The following is a 17,491-nucleotide window of genomic DNA, read 5'->3' as shown; positions in this document are numbered from 1 at the left end:
TGATAGAGTGGTGGTTCAATAATGCCCATAATTCATGTAAAAGATAACTTTTAAATTAGTCAAATAAAGTTTTAATGATTCACCTACTTATTTTTTAAACTGATAATATAGAAGAGGCTTTTGTTGTGTTTTATGTTTTGTTTCAGTTTCATAATGATAAAACTTACCTTTCCTCCTTGCTTCTTAAGGTAAATCAAGGTCTCAATTTAGGTTGGTGTAAATTAACTTTTCCTGATGGACAAGATCAGTTAATTCAGATTGAACACCCTGGACCATATGAAAGGTACTGAAAGCAGTTTTAAAAATTATTTTCAGGGGCACCTGGGTGGCTTAGTGGTTGAACATCTGCTTTTGGCTCAGGTCATGATCTGGGGTCCTAGGATCGAGTCCTGCAACAGGCTCCCCGCAGAGAGCCCACTTCTCCCTCTGCCTATGTCTCTGCCTCTCTCTCTTTTTCTCTCATGAATAAAATAAAATCTTTTTAAAAAATTATTTTCATAATAGTTAAGTAACTTTTACTTTTAGAGGGGAAGCGTATAATTTTTTTTTCTTTTTGAGTGTTAGTAAAGCAAAATTTATTGAGTGATAGTACAAAGCTCCCCAAAGAGGGCGGGTGTCCAAGTGGGTTGCCCCAAACATTATTTACATGTTACATATAAAAAATAATAATAAAAATAATAATAAATGTTATATATATTTTTAGGTTTTCCAGGTAGATAATGTACATGATATCATTTCAATAGGTTTCAGAATTTACAGTAATATTGGCATCTAGCATAACTAAATAAATCAAGTCAGCTTTAATCATTTCCATTTGTATTCAAGTGGTTTGTCAAAATAAATGTTTTCAGTATAACTGGCTTGCTGTGGAAGTTCGAATGTGGACAGCTATGTTTCTTAATTAACTAATTCCTTAACCAGTTTGAAATAAAGTTTGCAAAAATTGCCAAACTTATGTATACTTCTGTAAAATGGAATAAAATTAATTCACTGATGCTTAAAATGGAGAAGATTCTTGAAATCAGCTTTTATGAATATGCCTTTTCTGTTTTTGATTAATGTAATTTGTTATAATCAGTCAACTTGCAATGTTCTCAACATATTAATGATTTTTACTTGAGAATGTTCACAGAAGAATTGCTTTTTTACTTCATGAATTTATTTTTCTTTTAGAATTTATTGCATTTTGGTCTAAATGCTTCAACATTCATTGCTAGTTTGAATAATTTGCATCTAAAATACAGTGTCGTGGAGGCCTTGGGTGGTTCAGTGAAGTGTCAGACACTTGATTTTCACTCAGGTCATGATCTCGAGGTTATGGGAATAAGCCTGAGTCTACCTGAGATTCTGTCCCTCTCTCTCAACCCCTCCCTCTGCACGCACGCACACACATACATGTGTGCACTCTCTCTCTATATAAAAAAATTTTTAAAAAAATACATTCTTTGGCGAACATTACTATTTGTTTTAGCCCATCACTTCAGATCACTCACTTTATTGAACTTGATACTTGTTTTGTATATTGAATGAGTTATATATAATTACACATTTATGTATATGTGTAGGGGAGAATTAGTGTGTTTTGGTTTAATTTTATTTTTTAATTTTTGGTGGGTTTTTTGTGTTTTTTTTTAATTTTAGAAAGTAAATGCTCACTTAGTCTTAATGTGTAAAGATATTTTCATTATAAAACATAATTAAACTCATTTAACTTTGTAAAACTAAAAGACTAGATATTTGAATTTGAATTTTGAATGAAATCTAAATATTTTGTTCGATTCTGAAATCTCATCTTTATTATCATGGCCATGAGCATTTTATTCTTGATAAATAATGAGAAAAATTTGCCTTTTCCATTCCCTTTTAAAAAAGATTCAAAAAATTGCCCAATAAATGCCTCACTTGGGAATTTCTTTATCCTTTTTCCCCAAGTTGCCTTAATAATTTTTCCTTTTTAAAAAATGCTTTTCTAAATATACAAGTTCATTTTTCAGATATTTCTTTTAATATTTTCAATCTAGATATGTGACAGCAGTTATATCATGGTGCAGAAGACTGACCCAGACTAGTCAGAGAGAGATGTCCACACATCCTTCATCTTCTGTTCTTGAAGAAAATTGGTATTTATATTTCTTGCAAACTTCATCTGTGTAGAAAAGACACAAAAATTTAAAATGTCAAATGGTAAACTCTAAGACTTTTTCTGATAGCTCAAGGTTGAAAATAATTTACCTTTAATCAAATATCTAATTTATTACATTTCATCATTTTATTTTATCTGAAGGTCAAAAACTGCATTGAAAACTTTATATCAAAATGGGTAACTCTTTTAATGTGATAAATTCATCCTGAAAACTTTACAGAAACACTTAAAGGAGATTTTTTTTTTAATTTTAGTAATATTAAAAGAAATAAAATGTTGACTAACATAATAAACTTTCAGAAAAAGTTGATTTTGAAATCATTTCTATCATAGTAATTACCTCTCCCAAATTAACTGACAAATCAACGAATAAAGTATTTTGGTCCTTCCTGTGTGCCTTTAAGAATGCAGGGGACTGAAACTGGGCCTCAAAGGAAAAATTAAAACATGTTATGGAAGGAGTAAGGACAGAGGTAAAAAGTATATTTTGTCTTGTGGAGAAAGTGAGAAAATAGTTTTGTGGAGCAGATGCTATCTGTTAGGCTGTAGTGTGAGTTTCGATAGGAATGGATCTTGTGATCAGTAAAGGAGCTCAGACTTGATGGAATTACAAGTTCCTAAGTAGAAAAAATAGCAGAAAGGAGAGTCATCAGGAATGTTAGGATCACTGAGCAGAATCTGAATATGCAGGTATCCCCCACTTTTCGAAAGTTTACATTACATAACTTCGCTTTTACGAAAGACCTACATTAGTATGTACCCATTTTTCTACAGCCATACCACCCTCAACATGCCTGATCTTTTCTGATCTCAGAAGCTAAGCAGAGTCAGGCCTGGTTAGTACTTGGATGGGAGTATATACCTGTTTTCGCCGACCAAAAGAAATCCAAAAAGGATTTTCACTTTTAAGAGAAAAGGCAAAAAGTGAAAATAGCATTCAGCTTTTGTTTTGCAATGAGCTCTTAAAGAGGCAGCTTGCACCCCAATGAGGCAGAGTGGGCCTTCCGACCTCCTTGCCTGGAAACTACACTCAGCATCTTAGCTTTAAGCCACCATAGTTTTGAACGTGTCTGTAAACCTCTGTGCTTTATCTCAATTTATTTTGTGTGTCCATTAGCAAGATGTATCCTCAGGTGACAGAAAAAGCCTAAGAGAAGTTATTTTTAGGGTGTGGGAATGATCAAAAAAATTTCCATAAAAATTAATGGTAGTCGTTTTTTAGCTTTATGCCATTTCAGTTTACGAAATTAATGAAATTTTTCATAGGAATGCTCTACTTTTGGATAGTGGAGGAAACCTATATGGGAAAAGTGGAATGCCAGGAATAATGTAGGAAGCTTTAAGCTGGTTTGTAAGGTATCTTAGCATAGCATGGTGAAAAAAATATAGACATTAATTTGGATTCTTACCACCTTTTCCTAAATTAGTGAGAGAAAGAGGTACAAATCAAATCAGTAGATGTTATTTGAATATCTTAGGTGTCCTAAGGAATTCAGCTTTCCAGATCCTCCATTCTTCAGCTACCGCCTGTTTGGGAGCAGAAAAGTTGTCCAAGTAGCTCGCAAAAAAGGTAGTTGGGATAAAAGGGCATAACTATAAGATTGGTCACTCCATCATCGCTCAGCTGGCAAGGATTGTAAGATGCTAACATTTTCATATGAAGGCTTTGAAGAGGGTAACTGTCACTACAATGTGAGGGTGTGAGAGAGATGCATATTGGTGATAGCAGCTGGGGGTGGGGTGGGGGTGGTGGGGTGGTGGTGGACAACAAGGAGTGGCAGAGACAAAGCAATTGAGGAAGAGTGGGGAGAGAAAGCCAGTCCCTGACAATAGCTCCATTTCCCTTGCAAAGCCTAAGATATCCACTGTGATTTGTTTTCTTGTCAAAGAAGGTGTGTTGAAGGAAGAGAAGTGATTGCACAGTGAACAGCTACCTGAATTTATTTCAGTATTTTTTTTTCCAGTTCACCTTCTATTATTTTTTTAAAAGATTTATTTATATTTATTCATGATAGACATAGAGAGAGAGAGAGAGAGGCAGAGACACAGGCAGAGGGAAAAGCAGGCTCCGTGCAGGGAGCCCCACGTGGGACTCCATCCCGGGACTCCAGGATCGCGCCCTGGGCCAAAGGCAGGCGCCAAACCGCTGAGCCACCCAGGGATCCCCCTCACCTTCTATTATTAACTTACTGATTCAACTTTTTAATAAGGATGCTAGTAAAAAAATAGTACAGTAGATAGTTCACAAGAAGTTGGTTCATCATATGAGCAACAACATTAAAGGTAGTTTGTATTGTTTGCTTATGACCAGAAAAGTATGAAGAGTCAGCAGGCTTTGGACTAAAATGTTGAAAGATCTCTTTCATTCTCCAACCATAGGCTAGCGTACAAGGAAAGAGTGCAAGCTGACAAGGGGGTGCATGTGTTTCACTGTAGTAAAGCAGACAAGTTCTGTACCGCTTTGTGAACTATGAAGACTTCTCTAGTCACTGGAATAGAGAGATACTTTAGATATTAAAGTCCTCATTAATTTTGCAGAGAGCTAGTTGAGTTACACTATTTTCTAGCTGTGTGCCACTGCTCATATTTCATTCTAGCTTAATGAGGAAAAAGAGGGAACACATGTAAGAGATTCTGCTGGAGTTGTACATATTTAGCCCTCTACCCCATACCAATTGCTCCAATGTCTGTTTCTGTGGAACATGGTAAGAGCTAATGTTCATAATGTTAACTCTTCCAATCAAGGAGAAGAGAATGTTTAGTATACAGTGTTTACAAAAACAATAGATAAGTTAAGTAAATTTAATAGAAAATACTTATTATGTTTGGGGTACCTGGGTGGCTCAGTCACTTAAGCGTCCGACTCTTGATTTTGGCTCAGGTTAAAATCTGAAAGCTGTGAGATAACCCCACATGGGACTCCATGCTAAGCATGGAGCCTGCTTAAGATTCTTTCTCTCTCTCTGCCCTTGGCCCTCTCCCTCTCTATAGGAATGAAGGAAGGAAGGAAGGAAGGAAGGTAGGAAGGAAGGAAGGAAGGAAGGAAATACTATGTTTTGACATCTAATTCAATTGTGTAAAAACTTGGCTATCTAAAACTGTTGCCTAAGAGTTCTATATAAATGAGGTCTTATTATATGTGCAAAGTACAGAAGAAAAAGTAAAATATCCTTTCTCTTGAAAAAGACAATCTAGGAAATGATACACTGGACCAGATGGATTTCACAGATATCTACAGAACTTTACATCCAAACTCAACTGAATACACATTCTTCTCAAGTGCACATGGAACTTTCTCCAGAATAGACCACATACTGGGTCACAATTCGGGTCTGAACCAATACCAAAAGATTGGGATAGTCCCCTGTATATTCTCAGACCATAATGCCTTGAAATTAGAACTTAATCACAACAAGAAGTTTGGAAGGACCACAAACACGTGGAGGTTAAGGACCATCCTGCTAAAAGATGAAAAGGTCAACCAGGAAATTAAGGAAGAATTAAAAAGATTCATGGAAACTAATGAGAATGAAGATACAACCGTTCAAAATCTTTGGGATGCAGCAAAAGCAGTCCTGAGGGGGAAATACATCGCAATACAAGCATCCATTCAAAAACTGGAAAGAACTCAAATTCAAAAGCTCACCTTACACATAAAGGAACTAGCAACAAATAGACCCCACCCCCAGCGGAAGAAGACAGTTAATTAAAATTCAAGCAGAACTAAATGATATCGAGACCAAAAGAACTGCGGAACAGATCAACAGAACCAGGAGTTGGTTCTTTGAAAGAATTAATAAGATAGATAAACCATTAGCCAACCTTATTAAAAAGAAGAGAGAGAAGACTCAAATTAATAAAATCATGAATGAGAAAGGAGAGATCACTACCAACACCAAGGAAATACAAACGATTTTAAAAACATATTATGAACAGCTCTACGCCAATAAATTAGGCAATCTAGAAGAAATGGACGCATTCCTGGAAAGCCACAAACTACCAAAACTGGAGCAGGAAGAAATAGAAAACCTGAACAGGCCAATAACCAGGGAGGAAATTGAAGCAGTCATCAAAAACCTCCCAAGACACAAGAGTCCAGGGCCAGATGGCTTCCCAGGGGAATTCTATCAAACGTTTAAAGAAGAAACCATACCTATTCTACTAAAGCTGTTTGGAAAGATAGAAAGAGATGGAGTACTTCCAAATTCGTTCTATGAGGCCAGCATCCCCTTAATTCCAAAACCAGACAAAGACCCCACCAAAAAGGAGAATTACAGACCAATATCCCTGATGAACATGGATGCAAAAATTCTCAACAAGATACTAGCCAATAGGATCCAACAACACATTAAGAAAATTATTCACCATGACCAAGTAGGATTTATCCCCGGGACACAAGGCTGGCTCAACACTTGTAAAACAATTAATGTGATTCATCATATCAGCAAGAGAAAAACCAAGAACCATATGATCCTCTCATTAGATGCAGAGAAAGCATTTGACAAAATACAGCATCCATTCCTGATCAAAACCCTTCAGAGTGTTGGGATAGAGGGAACTTTCCTCGACATCTTAAAAGCCATTTACGAAAAGCCCACAGCAAATATCATTCTCAACGGGGAAGCACTGGGAGCCTTTCCCGTAAGATCAGGAACAAGACAGGGATGTCCACTCTCACCACTGCTGTTCAACATAGTTCTGGAAGTCCTCGCCTCAGCAATCAGACAACAAAAAGGCATTAAAGGCATTCAAATTGGCAAAGAAGAAGTCAAACTCTCCCTCTTCGCCGATGACATGATACTCTACATAGAAAACCCAAAAGTCTTCACCCCAAGATTGCTAGAACTCATACAGCAATTTGGTAGCGTGGCAGGATACAAAATCAGTGCCCAGAAATCAATGGCATTTCTATACACTAACAATGAGACTGAAGAAAAAGAAATTACGGAGTCAATCCCATTTACAATTGCACCCAAAAGCATAAGATACCTGGGAATAAACCTAACCAAAGAGGTAAAAGATCTATACCCTAAAAACTATAGAACACTTCTGAAAGAAATTGAGGAAGACACAAAGAGATGGAAAAATATTCCATGCTCATGGATTGGCAGAATTAATATTGTAAAAATGTCAATGTTACCCAGGGCAATTTACACGTTTAATGCAATCCCTACCAAAATACCATGGACTTTCTTCAGAGAGTTAGAACAAATTATTTTAAGATTTGTGTGGAATCAGAAAAGACCCCGAATAGCCAGGGGAATTTTAAAAAAGAAAACCATAGCTGGGGGCATCACAATGCCAGATTTCAGGTTGTACTACAAAGCTGTGGTCATCAAGACAGTGTGGTACTGGCACAAAAACAGACACATAGATCAATGGAACAGAATAGAGAACCCAGAAGTGGATCCTGAACTTTATGGTCATTTAATATTCGATAAAGGAGGAAAGACTATCCATTGGAAGAAAGACAGTCTCTTCAATAAATGGTGCTGGGAAAATTGGACATCCACATGCAGAAGAATGAAACTGGACCACTCTATTTCACCATACACAAAGATAAACTCAAAATGGATGAGAGATCTAAATGTGAGACAAGATTCCATCAAAATCCTAGAGGAGAACACAGGCAACACCCTTTTTGAACTCGGCCACAGTAACTTCTTGCAAGATATATCTACAAAGGCAAAAGAAACAAAAGCAAAAATGAACTATTGGGACTTCATCAAGATAAGAAGCTTTTGCACAGCAAAGGATACAGTCAACAAAACTAAAAGACAACCTACAGAATGGGAGAAGATATTTGCAAATGACATATCAGATAAAGGGCTAGTTTCCAAAATCTATAAAGAACTTATTAAACTCAACACCAAAGAAACAAACAATCCAATCATGAAATGGGCAAAAGACATGAAGAGAAATCTCACAGAGGAAGACATGGACATGGCCAACATGCACATGAGAAAATGCTCTGCATCACTTGCCATCAGGGAAATACAAATCAAAACCACAATGAGATACCACCTCACACCAGTGAGAATGGGGAAAATTAACAAGGCAGGAAACCACAAATGTTGGAGAGGATGCGGAGAAAAGGGAACCCTCTTACACTGTTGGTGGGAATGTGAACTGGTGCAGCCACTCTGGAAAACTGTGTGGAGGTTCCTCAAAGAGTTAAAAATAGACCTGCCCTACGACCCAGCAATTGCACTGTTGGGGATTTACCCCAAAGATTCAGATGCAATGAAACGTCGGGACACCTGCACCCCGATGTTTCTAGCAGCAATGGCCACAATAGCCAAACTGTGGAAGGAGCCTCGGTGTCCATCGAAAGATGAATGGATAAAGAAGATGTGGTTTATGTATACAATGGAATATTACTCAGCAATTAGAAACGACAAATACCCACCATTTGCTTCAACGTGGATGGAACTGGAGGGTATTATGCTGAGTGAAATAAGTCAATCGGAGAAGGACAAACAGTGTATGTTCTCATTCATTTGGGGAATATAAATAATAGTGAAAGGGAATATAAAGGAAGGGAAAAGAAATGTTGGGAAATATCAGGAAGGGAGACAGAACATAAAGACTCCTAACTCGGGGAAACGAACTAGGGGTGGTGGAAGGGGAGGAGGGCGGGTGTTGGAGGGGAATGGGTGACGGGCACTGAGGTGGACACTTGGTGGGATGAGCACTGGGTGTTTTTCTGTATGTTGGTAAATTGAACACCAATAAAAATTAATTTAAAAAAAAGACAATCTAGGTATGAAGATCAGAAAATTAAAGAGTTCAAGAGAAGATATTACAGATAAGCATATGATTAATTAACATAATGCTATAGGAATTCAAGGAAAGAGAGACCACTCCTTTCATAAAAGTGATAGGATTTTAGTAGGTTTTTAAAGTCTTAACTAAATGTTAAGAAGGAAAGCAGAGGGTGTGCCAGGTTAGTATTAAAAAGTTATAGCAGGGACACCGGGGTGGCTTAGTCATTTAAGCATCTGCCTTCAGCTCAGGTCATGATTGGCCTGGGATCGAGTGCCACATTGGGCTCCCTGCTTCTCCCTCTCTGCCGCTCCCCTTGCTTGACCCCTCTCTCTCTCTCTCTCTGGCAAATAAATATATAAAATCAAAAAAAAAAAAAGGTTGTAGCAGGCAGGTCCTGGACAGGGTCCTAGAGGAGTGGGAGGGAGAGGAGTATGACGACGACCCAAACAGAAAACCCTTAGTTTAGATGTGATATCTAGGTTTTCATTGCAGTTTGTTTTTGTCTTGTCTTTGTTTAGATACCAGTCTTTTAAATTCTTGCATTATAGGGAGAAAGCTACCTTTTTATGAATGCTAGCAGTTTATTGACCTAATATTTGCGAGTGGTCTGTTTGGGCAGGTAAAATTAGGTAATAAAGTGTTTCACACAGGGGAATTTTTTTCAGCTGTATAATGTCCCTCAAGTTATGGCAGTGTACCTTATGCCACCAAATTTCCAAAGTGTACCAATTTTTTTTTTTTACCGTACTTCAAACAAATAGAAAAAAATGCTTATTAAAAAAAAAACTGCCCATTACCTTCAAACATCAGTACTTGATTCAAAAGTCCTTGAGGTAGAAACTTTTATTCATTTATCTTATTCATTAAAAGTGCTCAGTAAGTATCAGTTGAGTCAAGTTGATGTGTTGCTAACATAAAGAAAATTCTTTTTTTTAAGATTTTATTTTTAAGTGATCTCAGGTTAACTTACAACCCCGAGATCAAGAGTCACATGATCCCCTGACTGAGCCAGCTAGGCACCCCTATAAAGAGAATTCTTAACTTCTGGGCTCTTCTTTCTAAATTCTAAACTCTAGGGAGACAAACCATGAGAGATTCCTAACTCTGGAAAGCAAACAAAGGGTTGCGGAAGGGGAGGTGAGTGGGGGGATGGGGTAACTGGATGAGGGGCACTAAGGAGGGCACTTGATGGGATGAGCACTGGGTGTTATACTATATGTTGGCAATTGAATTGAATTTAAATTTTTAAAATGAAAAAAATTTCTAAACTTTGTGAAAAAATATCAAGCACACTTACTTGAAATATTTTGGTTATAAAACAATCAGACAGTTATCATGAACTTTCTTTTTCTTTTTACACAGGTCTGTGGCCTCTGAACTTGAAAAGATAAAGAAGTTTAACTGTATCCTTTAAACTTAATGTATTGTCCTGCATAATTATTCCCTTTTCATTCTAGGCTTAATGCATAACTCTGTACCTTATATTAATCCATACTTAAATATTATGGAGCTTTACTGAATAAAATTTAAGATTGTAATTTAAGATATATCTTATCTATAGAAGGTACATCATGTCAATATTTATACTTTTGAGTGGGTTTAAATAGGGCAAAGGACAGTGAACTAGGGATAAGGTCTCCTATGGAGACGTTTTCTCTTTAATAACTATATTCTAAATTAGACCTAGGTCTGACTTTTTATTTCTTTTTTTAGGATATTTATTATTAAATTTTTCACTTTTAATTTCAGCTTTATTGAGGTATAGTTGACAAAAATTGTAAGGTATTTAAAGATATTGGGCAGCCCAGGTGGCTTAGCGGTTTAGCGCCGCCTTCGGCCCAGGGCATGATCCTGGGGACCTGGGATCGAGTCCCACGTTGGGCTCCCTGCCTGGGGCCTGCTTCTCCTTCTGCCTGTGTCTCTGCCTTTCTCTCTCTCTGTGTCTCTCATGAATAAATAAATAAAATATTTTTTTAAAAAATAAAATAAAGATACTAACAAAATTGTAAGCTATTTAAAGTGTACATCATGGTGACTTGACACATATCTATTGTGAAAGGATTGCCCTGTCTTGTTAATTAACACCTACGTCACCTCACATATCCATCCCTTCCTCCCTGCTCTTTTTTTTTGGTAAGAACATCTGAGTTCCATCCTCCCAGCAAACCTCAACCATACGACACAATGTTATCTACTGTAGTCACCATGTTATATATTAGATCCTCAGACTTTATACATTTTAGAGCTTAAAGTTTATATCCTTTTACCAGTCTCTATTTTATCCACCTCCCAACCCCTGGAAACCCATCATTTTTACCCTGTTTGTCAGTTTGACTTTTTTTAAAAAGTTCCATTCCACACATAAGTGGTAGTGTGCAGTATTTGTCTTTCTCTGTCTGGCATATTTCATTTATCGTAATGCCCTCAGGATCCAGCTGTGTTGTTGTAAATGGCAGGATTTCCTTATTTCTCATGACTGAATAGTATTCCATTGTATATATGTACCATATCTTTTTTATCCATTCAGTTATTAATGGACATTTTAGTTGTTTCCATGTCTTGGCTGTTGTGAATAATGCTGCAGTGAACATGGGAGTGCAGATTCCTTTGAGATCCTGATGTGGTTTCCTTTGATTATACATCCAGAATTGGGATTGCTGGATGGTACGGTAGTTCTTCTTTAAATTTTTGTGGAGCTTCCATACTGTTTACCACAGTGGCTACACCAGTTTACATTTATATTAAAGTACACAAGGGTTTTCTTTTCTCCACATCCTCATCAACACTTATTAACTATTGTCTTTTGGATGATAGCCATTCTAATAGGTATGAGGGAATACCTCATTGTGGTTTTGATTTGCATTTCCCTAATGATTAGGAATTATTGAGCACCCTTCTGTATGCCTGGTGTCCATTTGTAGGTCTTTGGAAAAATGTCTATTTCGTTCCTCTGCCCATTTCTAATCAGATTTTTGTTTTGCTATCTAGTTGTATGAGCTCTTTATGTATTTTGGATATTAACCTCTTACCAGATATATGATTTCTAATATATTCTGATTCCATAAGTTGTCTTTCCATTTTGTTGTTTGTGTCCTTTGTTGTGAAGAAGCCTTTTAGTTTGATGTAGTTCCATTTGCTTTTGTTGCCTTTGCTTCAGGTATCAGATCTAAACAATCACTGCCAAGACTGATGGAGTTTACCCCGTTTTCTTCTAGGCGTTTTATGGTTTTAGGTCTTATGTTCAAGTCTTCAATTCATTTTGAGTTGATTTTTGTGTATGGTATAAGAGAGGTGTCCAGTTTCCCAACACCATTTATTGAAGAGACCATCTTTTCCCATTGTATATTCTTGGCTCCTTTGTTGGAAATTGATTGGCCATGTATGCATTGTATGGGTTCCTTTCTTTTTTTTTCTTTTTGAGATTTTATTTATTTGAGAGACAGGGAGAGTGCACACACATGGAAGTGGGGAGGAGCAGAGGGAGAGGGATAAGCAGATTCCATGCTGAGCACAGAGTCTGATGCCGGGCTCAATCTCATGACCCAGAGATCATGACCCAAGCTAAAATCAAGAATCAGATGCTCAACTGACTGAGCCACCCAGGTGCCCTGCATGGGTTTATTTCTAGGCTCTCTATTCTGTTCCATTGATCTATGTGTCTGTTTTTATGCCCATGCCATACTGTTTTGATTATTGTAACTTTGTAAGATAGTTTGATATCAGGAAGCATGATGCCTCCAGCTTTGTTTTTCTTAAGATTGTTCTGGCTGTTTCGGTTCTTTAGTGGTTCCATACAAATTTTAGGATTGTTTTTCTAAGGACACCTGGGTGGCTCAGTCAGTTAAGCATCTACCATCAGCTCAGGTCATGATCTTTGGGTCCTGGGATTAAACCCTCCATTGAGCTCCCTGCTCATCAGGGAGTCTACTTGTCCCTCTCCCTCTGCTTCTATCCCTACTCATGCTCTCTCTCCCTGCTCTCTCTCAAATAAAATCTTTACCAAAAAAAGGATTGCTTGTTCTATTTCTTTGTAAAATGCTATTGGAATTTGATAGAGACTGCATTTAGTTTGTAGGTTGCTTTGGGTGGCATGGATATTTTGACAATATTAATTCTTCCAATTCATGAGTACAAAATATCTTCGTTTATTTGTGTCTTCTTCAGTTTCCATCATGAATGTTTCACCTCCTTAAATGTATTCCTAGACATTTGATTATTTTTGATGTAAGTGGGATTGTTATCTTAATTTCTGATAGTTTAATAGTGCATAGAAATATAATTGATTTTTGTATATTGATTTTATATCCTGAAAATTTACTAAATTTATCCTTTTTAAATTTCATTTTAGAGAGAGAGAGGAGGGGGAGGGGCAGAGGAAGAGAGAGGATCTTTTTTTTTTTTTTTTTTTTTATTTATATATGATAGTCACACACACACACAGAGAGAGAGAGACAGAGAGAGGCAGAGTGAGAAGCAGGCTCCATGCACCGAGAGCCTGACGTGGGATTCGATCCCAGGTCTGCAGGATCGCGCCCTGGGCCAAAGGCAGGCGCTAAACCGCTGCACCACCCAGGGATCCCAAGAGAGAGGATCTTAAGCAAGCTCCATACCTAGCTTAGAGCCCATCACAGGGCTGTCTTACAACCCTGAGATCATGACCTGAGCTGAAATCAAGAGTTGGATGCTTAACTGACTGAGCTACCCAAACACCCCTGAATTTATTAGTTCTAACAATTTTGGGGGAAGTTGTTAGGATCTTCTATATATAATTTAATGGCATCTACAAAGTATGATGTTAGCTGTGGGCTAGTCAGTCATACATGGCCTTTATTTTTTTTAAACTTTTTTTTTTTTAATTTTTATTTATTTATGATAGTCACAGAGAGAGAGAGAGAGGCAGAGACACAGGCAGAGGGAGAAGCAGGCTCCATGCACCGGGAGCCATACATGGCCTTTATTATCATGAAGTAAATTCCCTGTATACCCCGTTTATTGAGGATTTTTCTGCATCTACTGAGATAATCAGATAATTTTTATCCATTTTGTTAATGTGATGTATCACATTGATTGAATTTCATATGCTAAACCATCCTTGCATTCCTGGAATAAATCTCATTTGATCATGGCATACAATCATTTTAAGGTATTGTTGCATTCCATATGCTAATATTTTGTTGAAGATTTTTACATATATATTCATCAGAGATATTGGCCTGTCATTTTTTCTTTCTTTAAAAAAAAATATATATATATATATATATATATTTTTTTTAAAGTAATCTCTACACCCACCGTGGGGCTTGAATCCATGACCCCAGGATCAAGAATATACACTCCTCCAACTGAGCCAGCTAGGTACTGCTGTAATTTTTTTCTTGTAGTGTTTTTGTCAGGTTTTTGTCTTCAGGGTAATCCTGGACTTATGAGTTTGGACATATTTCCTCCTCTTCTGTTTTTTAGAAGACTTTGAGAATTTTTTTTTAAATGTTTGGTGGAATTCACTAGTGAAACCAACTGGTCCTAGGCTCTTGTTTGTTGGTAGATTTTGGATTACTGATTCAATCTCCTTCTTAGTGATTGGTCTATTCAGATTTTCTGTTCTAAGATTCAGTCTTGATACATTGTGTGTCTAGGAAGTACTAAATCTATTATAAATCCAAGAGATGGTCCTAACAGAAATATTTTAATATGAAGACCAGGCTTTCTGAAATTAAATGTACCTATATAATGAAAAATTTGGAGAAAAACTCCTTAACTAAGCAACTTAGTGTTATTGGAAAATAGTGGTATCCTACATCAGATTTCTAACAAAAAAAATGAACAGTCATCTGACCATTGTGAACCAAAATCTTCAGAGACCTTGCTGGAAGAAGTTAATGAAAAGAGAGTATCAGTGGCATTGAAAAAAACCTCTGAAATCCTTCAGGATATTGACTATCTTCTATCAAATTCTAAAAAGTGAAAAATGGAATTATAAACCTTAAGGATATTTCAAGTGACTAGTATAAAATTACTAGTAAGCCAAGAAATTATATATATTACTTCTGTGCAATGATTGTATAAAAAATGACATTTAATTTTGGAGGGTACCTATCTTGTAAACCTTAAAATATATATTTATAATGTGCATTCTTAATAAAGAACTATTTTAGAATTTTAAAATTTTCTTATTTCAGATTCATGAGAAAGTATAAAATTATAGTTGTTGCTGTTTTATCTTGTGAAGCATTCACTATTAAACTTCAAGGTTGTTTTTTTTTTTTCTTTTTAAATATGCAGAATTGTGTGCATTTGGTCATTTGCTATTTGGTCTCTCCAAGTATTTTTCAACAGAACTACCAAAAGAGAATTAGATCTTTATTTTTTTAAAAGGTTTTATTTATTTGAGAGAGAGAGACAGAGATAGCAACAGAGAGCACGAGTGGGGAGGGGAAGGAGAAGCAGCAGGGAGCCGGACATGGGGCTCAATCCCAGAACCCTGGGATCATTTCCTGAGCCAAAGGCACCTAACTGAACCACCCAGGTGCCCTGAGAATTAGATCTTTAGAGACAGAGAGAGATAGGCAATATTGTTTCAAGCTAAGAATTGAGTGCTTCAGCAAACACCAAATTTCACCTGAATTGTTTCATTAATTACTTTCATTCTTTTGAAGATCTGAAAAAAAAAGTTAGGCTACACAAGTATGTGAAAAACTAAAATAGCTCATCCGAAGTGGTTTACTAGTGCTGTTTATTGAGAAAGCACAAAACTATACATCTAAAGGGACTTAAAGATTAGACCAATATAGCAGAAATGTTCTAATTAACTTCTTCTGATTTCTAGAAAAGACTAGCTTGACATAAAAAAAAAAAACAAAAAAAAAACAGGAAACAACGAGAAAAATAATGAAGCAAGCAGAGTATAGACCAGGAGTGAGAACATCAATGATTTGAATGGGCATAGTGTTCTCTTGTTAGCTCTTCTCACTTGGCTCCTTGCTACCTTCAGGTTTCAGCACAAATTACCATTTCTTCAGAAGGGCCTCCCCCACTTAGTCTTTATGACATCACCCTATTTATTTCCTTTACAGCACATACTACAGCCATCCAACTTTCCTTTGTGGTCTAGATCCTCCACTAGCACCTGAGCTCCATAAAGTCATCCTGTAACCTGTTACCAAGCACTAAGCCTGGCACACAGATCATTCAGTATGTGTTGTACAGACGAATCAGTGCCGTGGGACTGTAGGATGACTACAGAGAAAACAGTTGTAACAATTTTTGTTGTTTTGGTTGCAGGAAGCCATCCATGTTGTTCTTCAATAGCTCTAGAAAGCCTCCAGTGCTATATAGCCAGGGCTGCTATAAGGGCAATGTGAAATTGTCACCGCATTCAAACTGTCCTTAATAGGATTAAAAGCACCCCGTGTTGTGGTTAGTGTATTCTTTTTGATTAGCTCTTACACTGTGTGGGTTAAAATGTGTATCATTTTCCCTTCCAGTTGAGTCTTTGTCACTGGCTAAGAATCACGAGTGTGACAAGCAACGAACGGTGCAATCGCTGAGACACGGAGCCACACTTTAGGGTTCTGCGAGAGGGAGAGACCGAGCACGACCGAGTTATTAGCCCTTGAGATTGAGACCTCACTTTTTACTACAGAAACTTACAACTACAAAATTAATATCGTGCCACTACTGCCTTTGCTTCCCATCTGACCCTTGTTTTAAGAAACTGTAATAGGGAAAAAGGAGGCAATGCCCCCTTGTGAGCCCATTCTTTTGCACCCGTGCTTCCTAGAGCCAATGCCAAGCTAGACATCGTGGTGCTCACTCAGGCAGGAAGACAGCCTGGGACCTGGCCATTGTCTCATTAAACAGCTGCATCTTAGGTCACCCGGGTGGCTCAACGGTGGAGCGTGCGCCTTCGGCCCAGGGTGTGATCCTGGAGACCTGGGATCGAGTCCCGCGTCGGGCTCCCTGCGTGGAGCCTGCTCCTCCTCCCTCTGCCTGTGTCTCTGCCTCTCTGAATAAATAAATAAAATCTTAAAACAAAAACAAAAACAAAAAAAGCTGCATCTTGAGTCCGGTTAATTAGGGTCAAGCCCGGGTAACTTATGCAGGTCCCCCCGCCCCAGCTCCCGTGCGTCTAGTAGTCGTGATTAGATGATCCCGCCGTGTCCCTGCGGCCACGAGGAAGTGTGGCCCCACCACCGCCCACGAAGCCGCGAAGAGTAATTACCAACAGGTCCCGAAGGGGGCGCCGGAGCGCCGCGGAGGGGAGGCGGCCGTGCCGACCGCGCGGCCCCTGCAGCCTGAACGCCTCCGGAGCCCACCCAAAGACCGAGCACAGAAGCCGGATGTCGGCCCGCCCCGCCGAGGCCCGGACGGCCCGCGGCTCTCGGCGTCGGCGCACAGGCCCGTGCACCCCGCACCCCGCACGCCGGACGCCCCTGCGGCGGCCCCAGCTTCCCGGCCGCCAGCAGCGGTGCGTCGCGGGTCTGTCGGCGGCTAAGTCTGGGACACGGCGCCGCCAACGTCAGGTTCGACGGAGGAGGCCGACAAGGCACTTGCCTTCCCACCCCGCTTCCTAAAGGTCTCCTA

The 17,491-nt window shown here is 38.3% G+C and overlaps 1 protein-coding gene across 3 annotated transcripts in view; it reads left to right on the top strand.

Moving 5' to 3' along the window:
• The window catches only part of C3H5orf34 (chromosome 3 C5orf34 homolog), a 46,017-nt gene that overhangs the window by 21,316 nt on the left and 7,210 nt on the right, over nucleotides 1–17,491 (top strand). For all 3 annotated transcript variants that reach the window (XM_041750036.1, XM_041750037.1, XM_041750038.1), the window contains exons 10-14: nucleotides 189–283; nucleotides 2,022–2,120; nucleotides 10,274–10,314; nucleotides 14,680–14,927; nucleotides 16,393–17,483. In XM_041750036.1, the coding sequence (XP_041605970.1) occupies nucleotides 189–283; nucleotides 2,022–2,120; nucleotides 10,274–10,314; nucleotides 14,680–14,873 (429 nt within the window). In that variant the 3' untranslated portion in view covers nucleotides 14,874–14,927; nucleotides 16,393–17,483. The remainder of the gene's footprint in view (nucleotides 1–188; nucleotides 284–2,021; nucleotides 2,121–10,273; nucleotides 10,315–14,679; nucleotides 14,928–16,392; nucleotides 17,484–17,491) is intronic.

This window comes from Vulpes lagopus, chromosome 3 (assembly GCF_018345385.1).
Source record: "Vulpes lagopus strain Blue_001 chromosome 3, ASM1834538v1, whole genome shotgun sequence".
NCBI lineage: Eukaryota > Metazoa > Chordata > Mammalia > Carnivora > Canidae > Vulpes > Vulpes lagopus.
The sequence above is the reverse complement of the archived record's forward strand: the minus strand, read 5'-3'. Positions and strand labels throughout refer to the sequence as shown.